The sequence below is a fragment of the Pantherophis guttatus genome, chromosome 4 (genome assembly GCF_059756535.1).
Source record: "Pantherophis guttatus breed Tessera chromosome 4, ASM5975653v1, whole genome shotgun sequence".
Classification (NCBI taxonomy): Eukaryota; Metazoa; Chordata; class Lepidosauria; order Squamata; family Colubridae; genus Pantherophis; species Pantherophis guttatus.
This window is the reverse complement of record NC_142066.1, coordinates 34,979,086-35,000,244: the sequence shown is the minus strand read 5'-3', so window position 1 is coordinate 35,000,244 and position 21,159 is coordinate 34,979,086. Positions and strand designations below refer to the sequence as shown.

Below are 21,159 nucleotides of genomic sequence, written 5' to 3'. Positions count from 1 at the left end.
TTATCCGCACAATTCCTGGGAAACCTGCTCTTCCAGTGCTTTGCATTTTGGTTATTCTCCTGGGAGGTCAGCTAGGATAGGGAGGGAACAGAATGGAAATTGAATTTATATTTACATTGCATTGGAGGCACAGTGATTTCAACATAGTTTTTAGATAATGATGCATAGTAACTCTGCACTGTTGATTTATGTGAAAGAAAGAGAAAAACTAATTCTGGTAAAGGATGGGTGGAAATGTTCATTTATATAATAATTAGATAGTGGCCATGAATGACCTGAACCAAATGTTTTAGTGATTGAACTGTTAGTGAACTCTTGAGATTCAAGCAAACATTTAAGCAAGATCTAGAAATATAACTCGGAAGTAAGAAAGCGGAAAGAGGCAGATAGTAGCAATAGCATTTAGACTTATATACCTCTTCATAGTGCTTTCCAGCCCTCTCTAAGCGGTTTACAGTGGTTGTACAGACCTACAATCTGGGGTAAAATGACAATCGGGGGTAAAATCTGGGGTAAAATTTATCCCACAATCTGGGATAAAATGACAATCCTCATTTTACTGACCTTGGAAGGATGGAAGGCTGAGTCAACCTTGAGCTGGTCAGGATCGAACTCCTGGCAGTGAATTGAATTAGCCTGCAATACTGCATTCTAACCACTGTGCCACCACAGCTCCTAGTATGTGTTTAAAGGTTACTACTTTTTATGGGAAACCCCCCATTGTTTTCTGGTATGGATTATGATGTTAACTGTAAAGATTGACATATCTGTAATTGGATAATATATAAATATGCTTTTTGGGAGGCCTATTTACCTTCTCCTAAAATAGAAGGTCTTATTTTCTTGAAGGAAGAAAATAAAAATTTTATTTTACCGAGTCTTGTTAAATTTTCCAGGCTACAGAGCCAAAATCCTAGAGCTAGAGATGTCTCATTAACCTGAAAATGTAATAGCAATGAATCTGCTTATTAGTTGATCTGGCTTTATCCACAATACTGTGAACTAGCAGTCAAGGTTCAAATTCTAGGTAGTTAGCAGGTCAGGTTCTGAGCAGAGGTTTATTGATTTTTACTTGTATAAGTAATAATAATAATAATCAGCAGCAACAGCAGCTGAAGCTGACAAGCAAAACTGAAATGACCTATATGTTAAAAAAAGACCACAAAAAGATACTCAAAGGGTCATTTGATAATTTTATATCAGTTGGAAAGTATAGTACGATTGGGTCCAGAAAAGGTGGGATAGAATAGATATATGATGATGTATATATATGATGGCAAATATGTATGTATAAAAGAATGACTTTATACTTATGGATAATGTAATCACATTATACCATGGTGGCAGGATTGTATATTTTATTTGTGTATTGGTGTATAGAATATATTAATAAAAAATATATTTTAAAAAAAAGGGTCATTTGAGTGTGTTCCTTGATTCTTAGTTTGTGTTTGCTTACCTAATTCACATTTCATGTTTCCTTAGTATTCTAATAAAGAGAAATCTATTCAGTAAGCTTGATTTCAGCCTCTGTTTTCTGTATATAGAATATAATAAGTATAATAATTTATTTTAAGACATATTAAGACTCATTCCAATAGATTATTCCATTTTTTTTACAGAAAAGCTTATGTTACAAACGAGGTTGAAGTGAAATAATTGAGGCTTGAAAGATAATGGTTTGTAAAAGTCATTACTGAGTTGATAGTTACAGAGAAATTTAAGCTATGGACAATTTGTGATATGCAAGCCAGCTGCTACCCTATATTTAATGAAGAGGGGGACCCAGCTATATGTGGTCAAAGATGCCTTCAGTTACATTCCTAAAACAGGTAGTTTGGGGTATTCTGGGATTTGAAGTCCACACGTCTTAAAGTTGTCAAGTTGGAAAAATGTTTGTGCACATAACAGACTGAAGAGACTCAAATTCAGATCTACCCTCTGGCATAGTAATATTGAGCACAGAGATAGCATTGAAGAAGGTATGCAACAGCTATTATATAACATAACTTAGCCCTGAAAAAGAGTAAGAAGGAAATTCAAGATTGCTCTGTCTTGAGTCTCATTGGTGTAAGAGAGGGGAGAGAGAATCTCTTGTCAAGCTTGCAAGTTTCTGTTGTTATACCCTTTAATAATAAAGTGGTAGCTAGATGCTTTTGTAGTATCTCTTTCCTGATCTGGCCTACCTCACACAGAGCTGGCAGACATAGGAAATTAAGTAAATTCAGGCAACTTATTTTCTTTCAGCCCAACTTACTCCATAGGATTGCTGTTGTATAAGCTATGCCATTAGTGAATCCTTTTGGACTGGCTTTGATATGGCTTTGAAAGTAGCTGACTTTTTCTTCCAAAATCTTTCAACTTCAATTCACAAATCTTGCAATTTTGTTAATGGTTTTTAATCAATTTGACTATTTCCTGGCATTGCTGCACCTACATTGTGAGCCACACTTTTTTTCAATAGTAGTGTCTCATGTGTTGGTTTTCAAGTATCTTATCAGTCTGTGTTTTAAAAGTCTCATATTATCTAGATCACATTTTCTAAGACTTTTTCAGGTATGTGAGCTAAGTATTTTTTGTTAATCGTAAAGATAAACTTCCTACATAAATTTAAATGGGCATTATTTTCAATTCTACCAATGCATCATAATTGTTATTTAGAGCCACTGTAGTTAGCTTATGTTTTGATGTGTTGCCTGAATCCGCTCAGGTTAATTCAGTGAGCCATGATTGAGCCATGTAGTTTAACCCTTATGCTAAACTGTAACATATGAAGCTTACTATTTATATACTGTAACATATGTTACATATGTAACATATGTTACAACTGTAACATGAAGCTTACTGAAGCTTACTTTTTCATGGAACTTTGGCTTGGTTTTGTGAGCCCAGGTTTTTTGGCCTATAAATGACAGATTATTTATTACATAATCCCAGCTAATTATTGTTTAGTATGTTGAATTATGTGTTAGTGCCATGTTACCATGCCTCATTTTGACTTGAACTTAAAAAAAAGGATAGGTTTTTAGGAATAGATTATTCATCTTTAACAAATGAAGGCCGCCCTGAGTCTTCGGAGAGGGGCGGCATATAAATAGAATTAATTAAATTAAATTAATTAAATTAAGGCAAATATAGGCGTCCCAGGATAACATTGCAAGATCCAATGTGGGTCGGTCACCAGGACCAGAGGTTTAGTCTTCTGAGCTTTCAGACTCTTGCTGGAGCCCATCATCAAGGAACGTCTCTCTCACCAGAATGTGTATCACACCTTCTGGTAAGATCGAAGTTCCCTGAGGATGGGCTCCAGAATGAGTCCAAAGCTTTGAAGACTAAACTTCTGGTCCCCGTGATTGGATTATGTTCATCTTTGAGTTTGCAAGTTCCAGAGACCCTGAGACTACATCTTCCAGGCATTAAAATTTTTGTTACCAGCACCCTGCATAGTGCCCGAAAACTATATAATGCTAATTCTTGAAATAGAAATTATAATAGATACTTTTTCTCTTACCTTCAATAGCAGGCTGCTATAAGATAATTGTTCATATTACTCCAAATTACTTAAACCATTTCACCCCACCCAGAGGTGGAGAAAGAATAGTTGGGATAACTCAACAGCCTGTTGAGTAGGCTGTTCAACTTGCCCCACTGAAAAGCTGGGGGTGGAGTGAGAGAAGGACAATACTAAGTAGCTCAGGTCTCTTTGACACTCTGCTTGATATTAAGCAACAGTTAAGAGATTGTTCCTTTGGTTCTCTGCAAATCCTGGGTTCTTGATTTGAGCATCACAGCCCAGTGTGCTGTTCCTCTATACCTGATCTGCCTTAGGACTGGATGACTGAACACTGCTAGTCTTGGACAATGCTGTGTCTCTGTTGCTCTCAGATTGTGCTTCTATTTCTGTTGTTGAAAGGTGGGTAGCCAGGACAGAAAGTGTTCTCTCTCTCTCTCTCTCTCTCTCTCTCTCTCTCTCTCTCTCTCTCTCTCTCTCTCTCTCTCTCTCTCTCTCCCTCCCTCCCTCCCTCCCTCCCTCCCTCTCTGAATATGTGAAAGTGGGTAGAGGTAGTTTCTATAGTTATTTGATCACCTAGACTAGTGTTGTGGAATACAGACACAGTCTCTGTTCCATTTGAGTCACCAATCCTCTCTTAAAAAGTAAAGATTCTAAACCATTAGGTTGCCTGAGCAGATGGAAAGAAATCTGAAAAATTGTTGAACTACAACAATGGGTGCTGGATGAGTTGCAAAACCTGAGACATTTTAACCATTGATTTCTGGGAAAAATGGGAAACATGTGGATTCTTCCAGACCATTGGAAAGGAAATCTGGAGCATGGAGGCTGAAACATCCAGCAAGTATTGCTTTCCTTATGATTAAAAAAAATGTTAAGGGGAAAAAAAATGCTGTGTTTCATTAGTTAGATACAGGCAGTAATCCAGTTTTGTAAGGAAAGTGCATATGTATGTAGATTTCTACACTTGGAAATGCAGATAGGTTTTATTTTCTCTCCTTGTAGCCATTACATAACAATTGATCACTTTGATATATTATGCAATTGACAAATTACTGGACTGAAATAGTTGTGTGTATGTGGGTTCATAGGAGGTTTGGATTATTAAACTCTTCCTATTTCTGTAACAATACGTTACAGATTTGCTGCTTATCAGTCTTCAGAGAAAGATCTATTGCAATTACTAACCAAGGAATTTTCTTAATGGCATTTCTTTTACTGACTGGCCTTATGTGCCATGTTCAAGGCCTAAATTCAGTTAAATTCAGGTTTGGGAAAGATTTCTGCAGGCTTTTGATAGAACATGTTTGGTGAGTCAGAACAATGCAAACCCATGCCATCTGATCTCTCAGGCTAGTCTTTTGGATCAAAAACAACTGAAAGATTTGTGGCATGGATTAGAAATACCTACAGATATTGTTGAGAAAGGAAATGGTAAGAGGAGTGGTGACAATGTAAATGTAAACTCAATGTAATGAACATTGAGTTCATTAACAAAAAGAGCTACGACAGTGATATGTTACAGATGAGCTGTTTATACATGCAGTGAGCCTTCATAGAAGATGCTTAATCTGTTTACGGATTTAACATTTTTTCTGGCTTTGCATAACAAGCTATCCAAGTCTGGGTTTTCATAACCCAGAGTAGGGGTGAAATGCTCCCGGTTCGGACTGGATTGCCCGATCTGGTAGTGATGACGGCGGGTGGTTCGGAGAACCAGTAGCAAAAATCCCTGCCCCCCCCATGCCCAGCTGAGCCTTGCAATCATCAGAGGCTTTTTTTTTAATTTTTAAAAGCATTTTTTCTACAACCTCTTTGGTCAAAGAGGTTGTATAAAAAATGTTTTTAAAAGAAAAGAAGCCTCTGCCAATCAGGGATCGTCAGAGGCTTTAAAAGCATTTTTTAACAACCTCTTCAGCCAAAGAGGTGGTAGAAAAATGATTTTAAAAGTAAAAGTTTTTTTAAAAAAAGTTGGCCATGCCCACCCAGTCACTACTCCCCTAAGCCACGCTCACAGAGCTGGTAGTAACAAATTTTACATTTCACCACTGACCCAGAGCCATTAAAAAACAAACGCTAAGACTAACTAAGCTTATCTTGTATAATTACAATTACTTGGTCTTTAACTGACCCAGTTAAACATTTCACATGTGGCCATGTTTAACTATTAGACAGGTTGGCTTAGCTCTTAAATCAGTGGTTGTCAACCTGTGATCTGCCGACCCCTGGGAGTCTGCGAAGGCTTGAAGAAATGTTATTATTTAAATCTTGAGTTAAGGGGATCAGTGGCCATGGTCCGTGGCCATGAAAGGTATTTAAGGGGGGGGGGGGTCCGTGGTGAAAAAAAAGTTGAGATGTACTGTCCTAAAGAATTATTATTCAGCTGTTTTGTAATAAAAGTAATTAAAAATAAAATTCTTTTCCCCTGGCAAGCTTGCTGTTGCGGAGAGTGTTCTGGGGACTAAAAATATTGACCCAGGTTTTTTTGGTAACCTAACTCCTGATGTCTATCTTCTAATAGTAATGTTTTTTCATTCCATCATTTTGACTTTATTTATTGTATTTTTAGGTGTGGAAAACACTGATGCTCAGAAAGGTAAGAACACACCTGAGTAAAGGCTAGTCAACCTAATAATGGGGGAGGAAAGACCTAGAGAAGAGATAATGTCATAAAATTGAGTTTAAGCACTCAAAACATAGTTTTCCAATAGTCCTGTTATTCTTGTGTTATTCAGACAAAAAAGAAAGGAAATGTACAACTAAGCTTAATTAGTTCCTTTATATTTGTATACACACTTGTCTAATTTCAAACTTACTTTACTTGAAAAAGCTATGTCCAACAAGGCTATTGAAGTTACTGTGCCCAACAAGGCTATTCAATTAATTATGCCCAACAATGCTATTCAATTAATTATGCCCAACAAGGCTATTCAATTAATTATGCCCAACAAGGCTATTCAGGTAACTATGCCCAACAGGTTGCTGTAGGTATTGTTGCCCAACTAGACTACACATTCACACAATACTCACATACAATCTCAAGTTATCAGACTGTGTTAGAGAGGGCTGGGAAGCAGACTTGGGGCATCCCCTGCTCCAACAAGAGTTGTCTCGCACTCTGGGGGTCTGGGTTCATCCCAGTCTTCTCTTTATATCAAAGCTTGTTTACTCTGAATCCATATGTATGGTACATCTTGCCCTGGTCTTGTAAGGAACTTTACGTTCTTACTCCCTGTTCCATGACTCCATGAAAAATGCAATCCAGGATTTTCTGTTATTAGTAATATACACATTCCAGCAATGTGAGTTTCCCAATGAGTTCAGGAAAATGCTAGATATGGTTGTTCTATAGGCCCACTATAGTCATGACTTATTCTAATATACATTATACATTATGTACCATATATGTACATATTCATAGTATATAACATATGATATGCAACATAAGGAATAATTTTCAGACTTATAAATAACCCTTTACACACACACACACACACACACACACACACACACACACACACACACACTTCCCTATTTATACCTTTAAAAATATTTTATGGTCATTTATTTTAGGTTATGCCAAGAAATTTAGAATGTGTGGCAGTTAACAAGTATTCTTTAGTTTAGTAGGAAATCCATACATATTTGAACCTTCTTTTTCCAACCATCTATGATGGCCCACTTGGTGCAAAACCTTGCTTATTTTCAAGATTAGCATGTATAATATGCATATTATGCTTCAGTGTAGTGCAGAGATAGTCATGAAACAAAAGACTGTGTATACATATACAAAGAGAGAGATTTAAAATGCACACACTTGCAAATGCAGTGTAGCGTGGGTCCTGGAGACTTCCATGCAGGCACATCAGTTGTACGTAGATGAGAAAAAACCCTCTGCAATATAAAGAGACTGATCATCTGAACAGGCTATGCATGTATGCTGTGTACTTTATGGACCTCTTGTGCTTATTAATAAACATACCTGAGAGCTAGGTAGATGACACACACATACATATATACACATGCACATACATACAGTATATACATTTTCTCTCTCTCTCATGTATAAATGTTATTCTTCATTTAATAAATGTTACTCTTCATTTAATTCCACTGTTTACATTTTTGTAAATTATGTGAAGCATAAAAACTATGAATATTGCTGAACTCCAGTAGAAATTCCAGCAGAAATTCCAGCATCCCTTATAATTGGCCATGATAATTAAGAATATTAGGAGCTGTAATTAGCAAAATTTGGTTGCTGCCTCAGCCATCTGCCTACATTCTTTCTACAGTTCTTTCTTTCTATCTAGTGTTAGATATAATTTGTTTCAATGTAATTACTTTTAGTTATGACTCATCCTACTCTATAAACATATGTCAACAACATCTAAGGGAGAAAATATATGACACCTGGCTAAGCAAACACAAAATGTTTTTAAACATCAGTAGATAATTGGGTATCCTTTAAATACATTTGCCCTCATTCCCAATCAATGGAATGGCAAGGAATTAAAAGAGTTGTCTAAAATACCTGGAGGAGATATTAGTTTGTCTACTGGTCTCTAACCATTTTTAAAAAGATGCTTGGAGGCCCCAGATATTTTATCATTACGAAATTACCTGAAGAACCCCTATTTTTCTTATGTACCTATAATCAAAAGTTTTCCTGTTTATTATAGATAAATGATAACATATTCAGAATAGTATAAAATAGAATAAGAGAGAGAGTTGGAAGGGACCTTGGAGGTTTTCTAGTCCAACCCCCTGCTTAGGCAGGAAACTCTATACCATTTCAGACAAATGGTTGTCCAATCTCTTCTTAAAAGCATCCAGTATTCAGGTAGACATTTAACATATTTTATTACTATATGTGGTCATTAATCTACTGCTATTTTCATATGTCTTTCTGGTAATCATTTTTCTTATTTATATATCTGAGATATCTTTCCTCACCCTAACAAGCATCCTTAGCTCTTGTTACCTGTAGGAGATAATCAGACTTAGCCTGAGGGAGGGGTCTAATGCGTCATCAGTCATGAGTTCCCTTCATGCCCACGAGATCTAAGTCCAGCCCACCTTGAATTCCTTCTACTCTTTATCTACCACTAATTTCCCTTGGCCATTAGTAATTCAGATTCTTGTAGACAGCTCAAGCTTACAATTAATCTTTATACTCATTTGAACTGTCTGGATCTCCTGAGTTTCCTGGCAGTTGACACTTCCCCCTCACATGAACTAACTTATCACAACTCTTTCATTTTGTTGATTCATTCTAATCATTTCATTCTTCCACCATCTGGTTACAAATTCCTTACTATATGTAGGATGTCCACCTAAATGGAATAGGACCAGCTTGTTATTTGGATGGAAAACTCTCAAGCACTGGGAAGATGAAAAAAAAGCAAGAAGACAGTTGCCATTTAAATATTTTTACCAAGAAAATTGTCCGGATGTGCCTGTGAGATCATCAAGAATAAAGACCTGGCAGTCAACTTTACCTGTAATATTTTTTAGGATTGAACTGAAGTGAAAATACTCGCATCTGAATCTTATAGCTTCTTTCGTGGCTATATTTTGAAACAGAAAGTGAAAAATGCCATCTATTTATCAATCATGGATAAAAAATTAAGAATTCAAAGAAAACCTATGTTGTTTTCACTTGCCCAAATAGCTTGTGATTTCACAAAATAATAATAATAATATAAAAATTAATATGTGAGCTGAATTATGGCAAGGTTGGCAGTATTGGCTGTAGACAGGCAGTAGCATTACCCGTAATATGATCTGAACAATTTCCTACAGCTCTCATCTTCTCACATTTCACTTTTTTTCTTTTACAGTCTGTGGGCGCCCCAAAGTACATTCCCCTCGAATTGTTGGTGGGAAGAGAGCTGAAGAAGGGGAATGGCCATGGCAGGTCAGCATACGAGAAAACAGACTTCACATATGTGGTGGAAGTCTCATTTCCTCCCAGTGGGTGGTGACAGCTGCTCATTGCTTTGACGGGTGAGTAGCAGATTTGCATTAAAGAGACTGTATCTCAGCCAGTTTCTCTTCTTTAAGGGAATCAGTAATTGACGATGGAGCTATAGCATAGGGAACCATAGCAATTTAATTAAGTTCAAAAATTTGGCAGTGGACCAATTTTATCTTGACTTTATGAAGATAGTATACAATATTAAAAGAGCCAGGAAATCTGAATTTCTACTTTGATTCCTCCCTCCTGATGCTGATCTTTGATCATAATAAAGATTTGATGGCATAAATATATAAATGATGTCCTCCATAATGCTCAGTGAACAAGATAGAGCAACTACATGGTAAGTACATTGTCTGGAGCGCATAATTTGAAAGCACCAGATTTCCTGTTGAGTTTCAGAGCTGAGCAAGGATGATAGAAGACTGATTATTTTTCCCCTTGGCTCCCATAGGCCACTAGTTGCATCCAAGTATCGAGTACACCTGGGAGAGTACGAACTCCCCAAACCAGCATCCACCATGGTCTCATCTGCTGTAAGCCTGATTGTAGTACATCCATATTATGCTGGAGTTGGGCTGAGTGCTGATATTGCGTTGGTGAAACTAGAGGAGCCTGTCCGTTTCTCCCGAACCATCTTGCCGGTCTGCTTATCCACTGTTGCAGATCCTGAACCTTTCCCTGTAGGGATGATGTGCTGGGTCACTGGCTGGGGGGACCTCTATCCAGATGGTAAGAAAAAGGTGGGGTCTTCTTAGTGCATAATTCAGGCTTCTGCAAGGCATGTGGTCTCCATTTGGAGGAGGAGGAAGAGGATTCTCCCCCCCCCAAATATTTTGAGCGGCATTAAGCTGCATTAAACTTTATGGAGAGTTAAGACATTTATATTATTTATAATTTTGCTTATTGCTGTAAAAATATTGTTTTTGCAGTAGTTGATTTGACACTGAATTTTGGTGCCGTGATTTGGAAGGCTCTGTAATAAATGAGTTGTGGGCACATGTAACCCATGACTTAGAAGTCCTCATAACAGGGCTAATTACATCCATTGTTTTTGCAGTTGCAATATTTGTTTGTTTTTTAATCAGCCATTTAGTGGCATCAAGAATGTTGTTGTTGGTGCAATGACATTATTGCAAAGGGTGTGGAACTCAAACATTTGGTAGATGGACTGGAGGAGTTGGGAGCAATTTAAAATGAGGCCCGCAGACTAAAGCATCACAGATACTTCCACTTACCCCTTTGATCTTTAAAAGCAAGTGGAGGAAGGCTCCACCCTTAAATGCTTAGGAATTGGTGTTCAGTCTCAGACTCTCCCTTTTTTAATTTTTTTTTTTTTTGCACTAGCCTCTTTCGTCACTCGGATTCTGCAAAAATTGGAAATGCCAATCCTAGATGTTGATAAGTGTGATGAAATGTACCATAATGACTCCAGCAGCTCTGACATAGATACTGAAGTTTTGCCAAAAAACTACAGGCTAATTTATGATGACATGATCTGTGCTGGATATCCGGAAGGAAAGAAGGATTCTTGCCAGGTAAAAATAGGGGATAAGAGCCATGGACCAATTACGATTTGTAGCAGATATTACACTAATATAGAATTTGCTTGTTTATCACGAGTCTGGGAACTAGGGCATTGCAATTTATTATATAACCATGCTGAGCGAAATGTGTGAATCCAGCCATTTTTTTTCTTCAATAATGACCAATTCTTGGAGACTTGCCTATTGGTCTCTGCAGCTTACCTGGCAAGGTTTTTCAGAAGTGGTTTGCCATTACCTCCTTCTGAGGGTTGAGAGAAAGTGACTGGCCCATGGTCACCTACCTGGCTTTTTATCTAAGGCAGAACTAGAACTCATGGTCTCCAGTTTCTAGCTTGATTAGTACATTAAACTGATTCTTCAAGCAATGTGTACAGGATGGAAAAAGAAATCACTGGAATCTTAATACCAACTGTGAATCATAATGGTCATAATACAGATTATACAGATTAACAGAGTTGGAAGGAACCTTGTAGGTCATCTAGTCCAACCCCCCGCCCAAGCAGACCTTACACCATTTCTGACAGATGGCAGTCCAGTCTCTTCTTGAAAGTTTCCAGTGATGAAGCTCCCACAATTTCTGAATGCAAACTGTTCCATTGGTTGATAGTTCTCACTGTTAGAAAATGTCTCCTTATTTCCAGGTTAAATCTCTCCTTGATGACTTTCCATCCATTGTTCCTTGTCTGGCCTTCAGGTGCCTTGGAAAATAGCTTGACCCCTTTCTCTCTGTGGCAGCCCATCAAATATTGGAACACTGCTATCATGTCTCCTCTAGTCCTTCTCTTCACTAGACTAGCCATGCCCAGTTCCTGTAACTGTTCTTCATATGTTTTAGTCTTCAGTCCCCTAATCATCCTGGTTGGCCTTCTCTGCACTTTTTCTAGAGTCTCAATATCTTTTTTATAGTGTGGTCTTGTTGTTTGTAGGGCAGGGTTTACCAGTAATATGAGTAACTATGATTTAAAATTGACCGTGATTGTTAAGCAATAGCAATGTTGGGCATGAAAATAGAAATAAGTAGCTTAATACAACCAAAAGGCTGGTAGTCTAGCACTGATTTCACTCTGAATTGTTCACATTTTTGCCAAGCCTCATATTTCTTACAGTGAAGCCTAGATGTGGTCTATTTCTTGAATACGACCTCTGATCCCAGAATAGTTGCTCATACCTGTTAATTGTTGATCTTTAATTGGTTAAAAGTTAGCATGAAAAAGTTTATTAAATTAAGAAGCAAAAGATTTTCTCTCTTTATAAGAAACACTAAGCTAATACAGTAAATTGCAGTATAGTACTCTTGTTTAGATCCATTCCACCAATCCATTTTTTTCTCTCCTGTGCCCAATGAGCACGATCACAAATCATTAAACGATGCCCTTGAAGTGATCCCAATGATGCCCTTGAAGTGATGTCCCAGTGCCTGGAAGCCGTGTGGGTCTGGATGGGGAGAAACAGACTTCGACTCAACCCTTCCAAGGCCGAGTGGCTGTGACTTCCGGCATCCCGATATAGCCAGATGGTGCCATCGCTGGCTATTGGGGGCGAGTTACTGGCCCCCTCGGAGAGGGCTCGCAACTTGGGCGTCCTCCTGGATGCACGGCTGTCTTTAGAAGAGCATATGACGGCCGTGGCCAGGGGGGCTTTTCATCAGGTTCGCCTGATTTGCCAGTTGCGTCCTTTTCTGGATCGGAATTCCTTACGCACAGTCAGGGGCTCGTCACTTCCTGCCTGGACTACTGCAATGCTCTCTACATGGGGCTCCCCTTGAGGAGCACCTGGAGGCTCCAACTGGTGCAGAATGCGGCCACACGGGGGATTATGGGAGCGATGGGCTGCTCCCATGTGACACCCCTCCTGCGTGAGCTGCATTGGCTCCCAGTGGTCTTCAAGGTATTGGTTACCACCTTTAAAGGGCTCCATGGCACAGGGCCTGGCACCGCCTTCTGCCACCGATAGCCTCCCACCGGCCAGTACGCTCCCACAGAGAGGGACTCCTCAGCGTGCCGTCAGCCAGGGAATGTTGGCTGGCAACCCCCAGGGGGAGGGCCTTCTCTGTGGCAGCACCTGCCCTCTGGAACGACCTGCCTCCGGACATACATATGATACCAGATCTCCGTGCTTTTCACCATGCCCTCAAAACTTTTCTATTTCACCAAGCTGGGCTGGCGTAACCCCCCCCCTTAGATATTGTAATTGTAACAGATTTTAGTTGGGATGTTTTAAATCTGGGCCAAAATTTGTTTAATTCTTTTAATCATTTTAAATTTTGTATTGGATGTTTTTTATTCTTGGCTGTTCACTGCCCTGAGTCCAGCAGGAGAAGGGCGGTATAAAAATTTAATAAAATAAAATAAATAAAATAATAAAATAAATCTATCTCCTCCTCCCCCAAATATTTTTTACTAATAATTTTATTTGTTTATTCAGTTCATAAATTACAGGGATTTTAACAACAACAACACATTTTTGCACATGCATTCTTGTGGCTCCCCATTTAAAATAAGGAAATTAATCTAGTTCCCCATTCCCCCCAAAATGTAACAATAAACAACCACCTTAAAACATTTTTCCATATCTCATTCTTCCTCTAAGTAGATTGGGGCAGAAATGGCTTTGTTTCCTGTTGATATTTATAACATGTCTTAGAATAATGACAGCCAAAAGTAAATTTGATAAGTTATGTGATGAAGCTTGAATTTAAACTATAGTTTCTCAATCGAAAGAATGTACTGTTTTTGCAGTACATTCTTAATGGCAGTATATTTCCTCCCATAAAACAATTTATCCAAAGTTTTGATTTTACATACGCTGTTTTCCCCAAAATAAGACATCCCCTGATAAGAAGCCCAATAGGGCTTTTGAGCGCATGGCAATAAGGCCAAGCGCTTATTTCAGGGTTCAAAAAAAATATAAGACAGGGTCTTATTTTCGGGGAAACACGGTAGTCCTTCTGAGGCAGATGGTTCCACAAAGGAGCAAGGAAATTTTCTCCAGTATGTCTCCGGTGATGACATGAATTACTGAAAGCAAAGTAACAAGGGCTTCTAAGCATGCCAACACTATTCTTAACTAACCTTCAAACCCATAACAAAGACACTTAAGATATAATACTGATTCTCCACAAGATTGTTTTCACATTTACTTTTAAATCACCATTATCATTTCCCTCTTTTCAGTAATAGTAAGGGCTAGGCTAAGTAACATTAAGAGGAAGTGGTGAATGGCCATATTCATCTTATCTGCTTAGATTTAAACTCAAAATGCATATTATTTCCTTAGGTCTTACTGGAAGAGTGTTCCTAGTTAACTCCTTTCTTTCTTTTCAGGGTGACTCTGGGGGACCCCTGGCCTGCAAGTTGAATGGTACATGGTTTCTAGCCGGTGTTGTGAGCTTTGGGGTGGGTTGTTCTGAACCCAACCGACCCGGAGTTTATACCAGAGTAACTTCTTATATGGACTGGATTCAACAAACTATAGAAAAGAACTCAGTTTCCAGTGGTGGTGTCCCTCATCCCAGTAAGACTTCTGTTGTCTTCTTTTTAATTTTTCTCCTGAGCACTTTCCATATAAATGCTGTTCATTTATAATCAGTTGTAAATGTAATTGTAACACAAGTATTACATAGCACTTAATATAATATTGCCATTCAACTACAATGTAAAAATACTTAGTTCAAAGATAAAAATACAATCCCCATTGTGGATAATGAAAAGTTTCCTGGAGATCTGACTACATTAACCTCCTGTTATCTCTTTCTCTCATTATTAATCATTCTCAGAATTCAGACTTGCTTATACATTTGATAATAAATAAAAATTCAAAAATCCCAGTTTCTTTCCTTGAATCATTAGAGGCAAAAAGAAGTTCTTTGTGCCATGAGATATAAGGAGTTTCCAATTAAAATGTCAAAGAGTCTCGTAGAGTCTCTTCAATCATCTACCCAATAGTGGACATGTTCAGACAACAGGATAACAACATAGTAACCTCTACCTTGCCTTGCTGTGAATGTGTAATTATGGATTAGGTTGATTTCTTTTGTAGTTCTGTCATCCACCATTAATTTCTGCTTGTGTGGAACAGTTTCAGAAAAGAGAAAAATAAGATACTCCGTAATATTGTTGTGGATCTAAACACAAATCTCGCCGAGTATATAAAATATTGGAAAAGTTGTAGCTGGCCTCTTTCTTATTTTTGTAATCTCTCCGCAGAGTTAAAGAGAGAGAAATTCTTAAAGTGTTCTCACAATTTTCATCCCAAGATAGAGGATGGCAATTGGGACTGCAAAGAAGCTTGTAAATAGTGACAGGCACAAGAAACAAGAACAACACTGCAAGCTGATCAGAGTTGCTTTTTTTGTTGCCTATACCTATTTACAGGAATCTCATCAGACAAACTACATTCTCTTGGGAACAGCCAGATAAAGGCTTCAGGTATTTGGGGGGAGGAGGGGAGGGAGAGAAGCGGGCTGGCCTTCATCAGTTCCTTTCCTGCAAGGACTCCGAGCTCACCGCTCTCTTCACTAATTCCTCTATTCTAACTGGAGATTCTAGCATGTCACATGACCTTGGAATACTGTGATATTGCAGTCGTATGACCACAAGGTCATATACCCCAAGGCTCTGTTTTAGGCCCAGTACTCTTCAACTTCTTCATCAATAACTTGAACAAGGGGATAGATGGAGAGCTCATCAAATTTGCAGATTACATCAAGCTGGCAAGAATAGCCAACACTCCAGAAGATAGGCTTAAGATACAGAAGGATCTTGATAGACTTGAACATTGGGCACTATCTAACAAAATGAAATTCAGTGGTGAAAAAAGTAAGGTTCTACATTTAGTCAAGAAAAACAAAATGCACAAGTACAGTATATGTGGTACCTTGCTCAATAGTAGTAACTGAGGGGGATCTTGGAGTCCTAGTGGACAATCATTTAATATGAGCCAGCAGTTTGCAGCAGCTGCCAAAAAAGCCAACGCAACTCTAGGCTGCAGAAATGGGGGGATAAAATTAAGATCACATGAAGTGTTAATGCCACTTTATAATGCCTTGGTAAGGCCACTCTTGGAATACTGCATTCAGTTTTGGTGGCCATGATGTAAAAAAGATGTGGAGACTCTAGAAAGATTGCAGAGAAGAGCAACAAAGATGATTAGGGGACGAGACTAAAACATGAAGAATGGTTGCAGGAACAGGGTATATCTAATTTAATGAAAAGAAGGACTAGGGGTGACATGATAGCAGTGTTCCAATATCTCAGGGGCTGCATTCTCCAAAGCACCTGAGGGTAGGACAAGAAGCAAAGGGTGGAAACTAATCAAGGAGAGGAGCAACGTAGAACTAAGGAGAAATTTCCTGACAGTTAGAACAATATATCAGTGGAACAACTTGCCTTCACAAGTTCTGAATGCTCCAACACCGGAAGTTTTTAAGAAGATGTTGGATAACCATTTGTCTGAAGTGTAGGGTTTCCTGCCTAAGCAGGGGGTTGGACTAGAGGACCTCCAAGGTCCCGTCCAACTCTGTTATTCTAAATTCTAAATATGCTGCAGTGGTTGGAATTTCAAGGATCAGTAATAAGTTTTAAAGGTCACCAAACAAGTTGTCGTTATGTGAGAGTAACTTTTATGTAATCATCGTTAGAAATTCCTATTTGATTTCATGGACCTGTGCACTTCTCTCCTCCCCTTACTGTTCTTCTAAAGAACAGTAATCTAATTACAAAATTATGTAAAGTACTAAGCATATATCAATGGATTGGTAAATATATTTAACATAGCTACAGATGGCAAATCTAGATAGCATACTAAAAAGAAGAGACATCACCCTGCCAACAAAAGTGTGTATAGTCAAGGCTATGGTTTATGGTTGTGAAAGTTGGACCATAAGAAAGGCTTGAGTGTCAAAGAATTGCGGCCTTTGAACTATGGTGCTGGAGAAGACTCCTGTGAGTCCCTTGGACTGCAAGGAGATCAATCCGGTCAGTCCTAGACGAGATCAACCTTGACTGCTCTTCAGAAGGCCAGATCCTGAAGATGAAACTGAATTACTTTGGCAACTTAATGAGAAGGAGGACTGGAGAAGAGCCTAGTACTGGGAACTATTGAGGGCAAAAAAAGAAGGGGACGGCAGAGAATGAGGTGGCTGGCTGGAACCATTGAAGCAGTTTGTGTGAGCTTAAACAGACTCTGGGGAATGGTAGAGGACAGGAAGGCCTGGAGGAAAGTTGTCCATGGGGTTGTGATGGGTCGGACATGACTTCGCAACTAACAACAACAACAACAACAGATGGGAACATTGGATATTTATGCTGAAGGTTACTTCCTGTTTGATATAGGAAGCATCAGTGCAATTAGTTAATCTCTTATTGCTCAGGGAAAAAAACTATTCATCTTACATTTTTAGCCTGTCTCCTCATTCTTTCCAGCCCCTTTTGTGGCAAACACAGCTATGAAGATACTTGCAATTGAGATGACAAAACAAGAAGATAAATAAATAAAAAAAATCCCATAATAGAACAATAATAGACTAAGGGGAGTTTCCCTCATCAAACACTTCCAAGATGGAGGCATATGTTTCCTTCACAGCAACCTAGAAATAAATTTTAAGCTAAGTATCTAATGTTCTTTTCTCTGTTTTTAAGGGAGTCAACCACACACATGATAGAACAAAAGCCAATGATTTCTAAGGCAATTTTTAAATTATACTTTCTTTTTGAGGCAAACTTATTTTCATAACGCAAAACCACATTTTGTAAAACTCATTTTACACATAGAGTTAGGATAGATGCATATGTATCAATTATATAATTATTGACAAATATGGAAAAAAGACAACCAAGTCATCGCTATACAAATTTCTGAAAATGGTACTTTAGTTAAAAGAGCTGCTGTATTGACATTGTCCATATGGAATGAGCTATACATCTCAATTAAAGATGCTCCTAAGCCTATAAATCAGAAATATTTAGGCTGTAAGTCAGTATACAGGAAATTTGTATTCTTGGGATGCATTTTAAATTTCTGAATGATTGGGTGAAAGGATATGGAATATGCGTCTCCAATTAGTTTTGGAGACAAAACTAATAATTTAAAAAAGGTTGATAAAAAGAGCTTGCCTTTTTATCTATAGGTTGCACAACTGGCTCTGTAGGAGATGAATGATGCTTGGAATGATGCTTTAATTCAAATAAAATATAATTAATTTTAAGGTTGCATGTTACCATTTTTGGAGATCCACAAAATCTAGCACTAAATATACCAATAATGTAAGAATGGATTGTGAAGATGGTAGAGTTTGCAGAAATGACTAAATTGATTTTTTTTGATTAAGGGCAGAGCAACAGTTACTTTTGCTGTAAATGGATAAAAAAAGGTGATTTGGGAGTTTATTGAGTAAAAAGGTTTGTTTATGGGAAGAATGGAATTATATAATTTGAGACAATGGAGATGGCAATTATATACCTGTAACTGCTGCATAGAAGCTTGGAAGTCATTCAGATAACTTTCTCATTTTTCTTTTATTCTTTCATATTTCCATCTTTTTTCTACTTTTCCTTTTATTATCTATAGTCTTTAATCTTACATAAATCTTCTTTTAATAAAAATATATATTAAAAAAAGAGATACTTCACAAGGAAAGGAATGCTTAGTAAAGTTCAACTTTACGAAACATCTACCTATAGCCGTACTTTGCATCTTCTAGAAGCATGACTAGGCTAAGCGTATTCCTGAGACTGATCCTAATCTTTCGTAATTTTGGCATTAAATAACATGGGATCAATATATAGGATATGTTTGTGTAGTAGTTAAGGTGTTAATGTTTGACTTAGCAAGTTCCTAGCTTGACTCTGAAAATTTTTGGTTAACTATGGGCCAACCACCATACCCATTGGTGAGATTCAATTGGTGTAACAATTGCTTCGCTCATACGTGCGCCAAACACGCACTCTGCGCATGTGCTAAACGTGCATTTCAAACAAGCTCTAAAACTTACCTTCTACTGCAGCCCCGGTGAGTAAAACAGCTGAGGCGCAGCAATCCGCTCTGCCGTGCGAATCAGCTGGGCTTCAAAGAAAGGAATATAGGTCAGTATAGTGGAGGGGTGGGCAGGTGGGCCCACCTGGACGTTGGAGCGAACCGGTTTGCTCTCAGTTGGTCATCGGAGCTACCGGTATGCCCGAACCAGTAGAATACCACCCCTGACTATACCTCAGCTAAGTCTAGTTCATAGGATTGTTTTCAGAGGGAGAGCATAATAAGAGACCCCTCTGGATATTACTTTGAGGTTTCCTAGGGAAAAAAAAGTGGGGCCCACAAATGTAAAATACCAATATATTTTAATTTTTCTTTAAAGTAAATCTGTAAGATGGTTGACAATAACTCAATGAGATGGAAAAAGCCTTTTGTCAGTATACTTAGAGATATAAAAATTACAGTCATGGTTCTGGGGCAAAAAAGCACCCTTAACTGACAGATAACTGCTACTTAATTTTACAAATAACCTCCCTTTACTGCTGTTAATTGTAACGCAGTACTTTTAAAATGTCCTATAGTGCCCTCTGCTGACAAACTTTAATATTTATTCAGATGCATAAATTCCTCAATGGGAAAAAATTGCAAAGAGGTACTGGCTTAACAGGTGGTAGGCACTATAAGGGATTCAGAATATAACCAAAAAAGGATTGCCAACTCGGGACTTTCTGTATTAAACTCTTCAGGAAATAGGAAATGAAAGCAACCCCAAATAAACAGGTATCTCTAAACAGAGGTATCTACCCAAGCTCATTCAATACTTGGAAAATTGCCTTCTTGCTCATTTGTGTACGTTTCCTTTACTGAGTTAAAACTAAAGGAACTTTGAGCAAGATCCCAAGAGTTCTTTTCATTTTCATTCCTTCATTGCTTGTATGCCATTATTTCCAGTTTAGTCGATGTCTATTCAGTAGCATGACTTGTATATCCAGAACTAGGTAACCTAAGGGAAGGAAAGATGGACCCTCATTTGGTCAAGACATACAGACTTACAGCTTGTATCATGTTGTTTGATCAATCCACTCTGAAATGTGATGGAGCAGCACTAAACATTTTTCTATTCGGACATTGTTAATGTAGCTTAGGTGTTAGCTTAGGTGTAAAAAAAGCACTATTTTCAGGAGGAGAGATAAGCATAAGACTTTACATTCTAAGTTGGAGAAAAAAAAATCAGGCCAATATCATGCGATCAAGATGGGGACCTTGAGGTTGTCAAGACAATCTTGTCTGATATAAATGGAAGATTAAAGAAGGGTATGAAACTCTAACCCTTGTTATTAATTACAGACTTTGAGGAAGAAATAAAAACTCCAACATTAATTTTGCTATTCCCACTCCCACCCCGTTTCAAATTTTGTTGTTTAATGTCTAGGATGATAAAGAAATTTGTAGAATGGTAAAGCAATGTCATTTTAGTTGTGACTTAAAAACAACAAACTCTAGAAGAAAAGACATCATTGACAAATTGGAATGGTTTCAGAGTTATGCAACAGAGCATTATTATAGCAGGGCTGGTTGGAAAGAAGTGATATGAACTCAGCCAATGTTGTCTTGTTCCTACAAGATTGACCTTTGATTTATGACGTGCACACAGAACTGGCTTGCTATCGCCTCCTGCTCTGGAAGGGGAGATAAAATTCAGCCATTTTTGCTTATCATCTATACCAGTGTTTCTCAACCTTGGCAACTTGAATATGTATGGACCTCAACTCCCAGAATTCCTAGTTGCTGGAAAATTGTGGGAGCTGGAGAATTGTGGGACCTTGGCATCTTCAAGTTGCCAAGATTGAGAAACACTCCTCTATATCTTTTAGAGCACACCATCTAAGTATTACCAGTTGCTAACTTTCTTGAAATACCTTAGAGACATTGCTATAGCAATCCATCTGGAGAGGCCTATCTAGAGAAAATACTGAATGAAGAATCAAAGGAACATCCATACAAATCATAAATGCTATTATAATATACCAAATTGCTTTGTTCAAAAAAACCTAAAAAAGCAGGTGATTGATGTGACCTGATCACTTTTATTCTTTGAAAGGAAATTTATGCTGAAATCAGGCCATATCGTATTTTCTGCCATACCAGTTCAG

The 21,159-nt window shown here is 38.1% G+C and overlaps 1 protein-coding gene across 2 annotated transcripts in view; it reads left to right on the top strand.

Annotated features, from left to right (window-relative positions):
• Positions 1-3,771: 3,771 nt before the first annotated feature.
• Positions 3,772-21,159, top strand: part of LOC117668967 (serine protease 27-like) — a 51,428-nt gene continuing 34,040 nt past the window's right edge. The window contains exons 1-6 of one of the 2 annotated variants that reach the window (XM_034423025.3): positions 3,772-3,913; positions 6,081-6,107; positions 9,355-9,520; positions 9,946-10,223; positions 10,839-11,029; positions 14,362-14,551. In XM_034423025.3, the coding sequence (XP_034278916.1) occupies positions 3,862-3,913; positions 6,081-6,107; positions 9,355-9,520; positions 9,946-10,223; positions 10,839-11,029; positions 14,362-14,551 (904 nt within the window). In that variant the 5' untranslated portion in view covers positions 3,772-3,861. Of the gene's footprint in view, positions 3,914-6,080; positions 6,108-9,354; positions 9,521-9,945; positions 10,224-10,838; positions 11,030-14,361; positions 14,865-21,159 lie in introns of those variants that run through there. The other variant, XM_034423024.3, reaches the window with a different exon arrangement.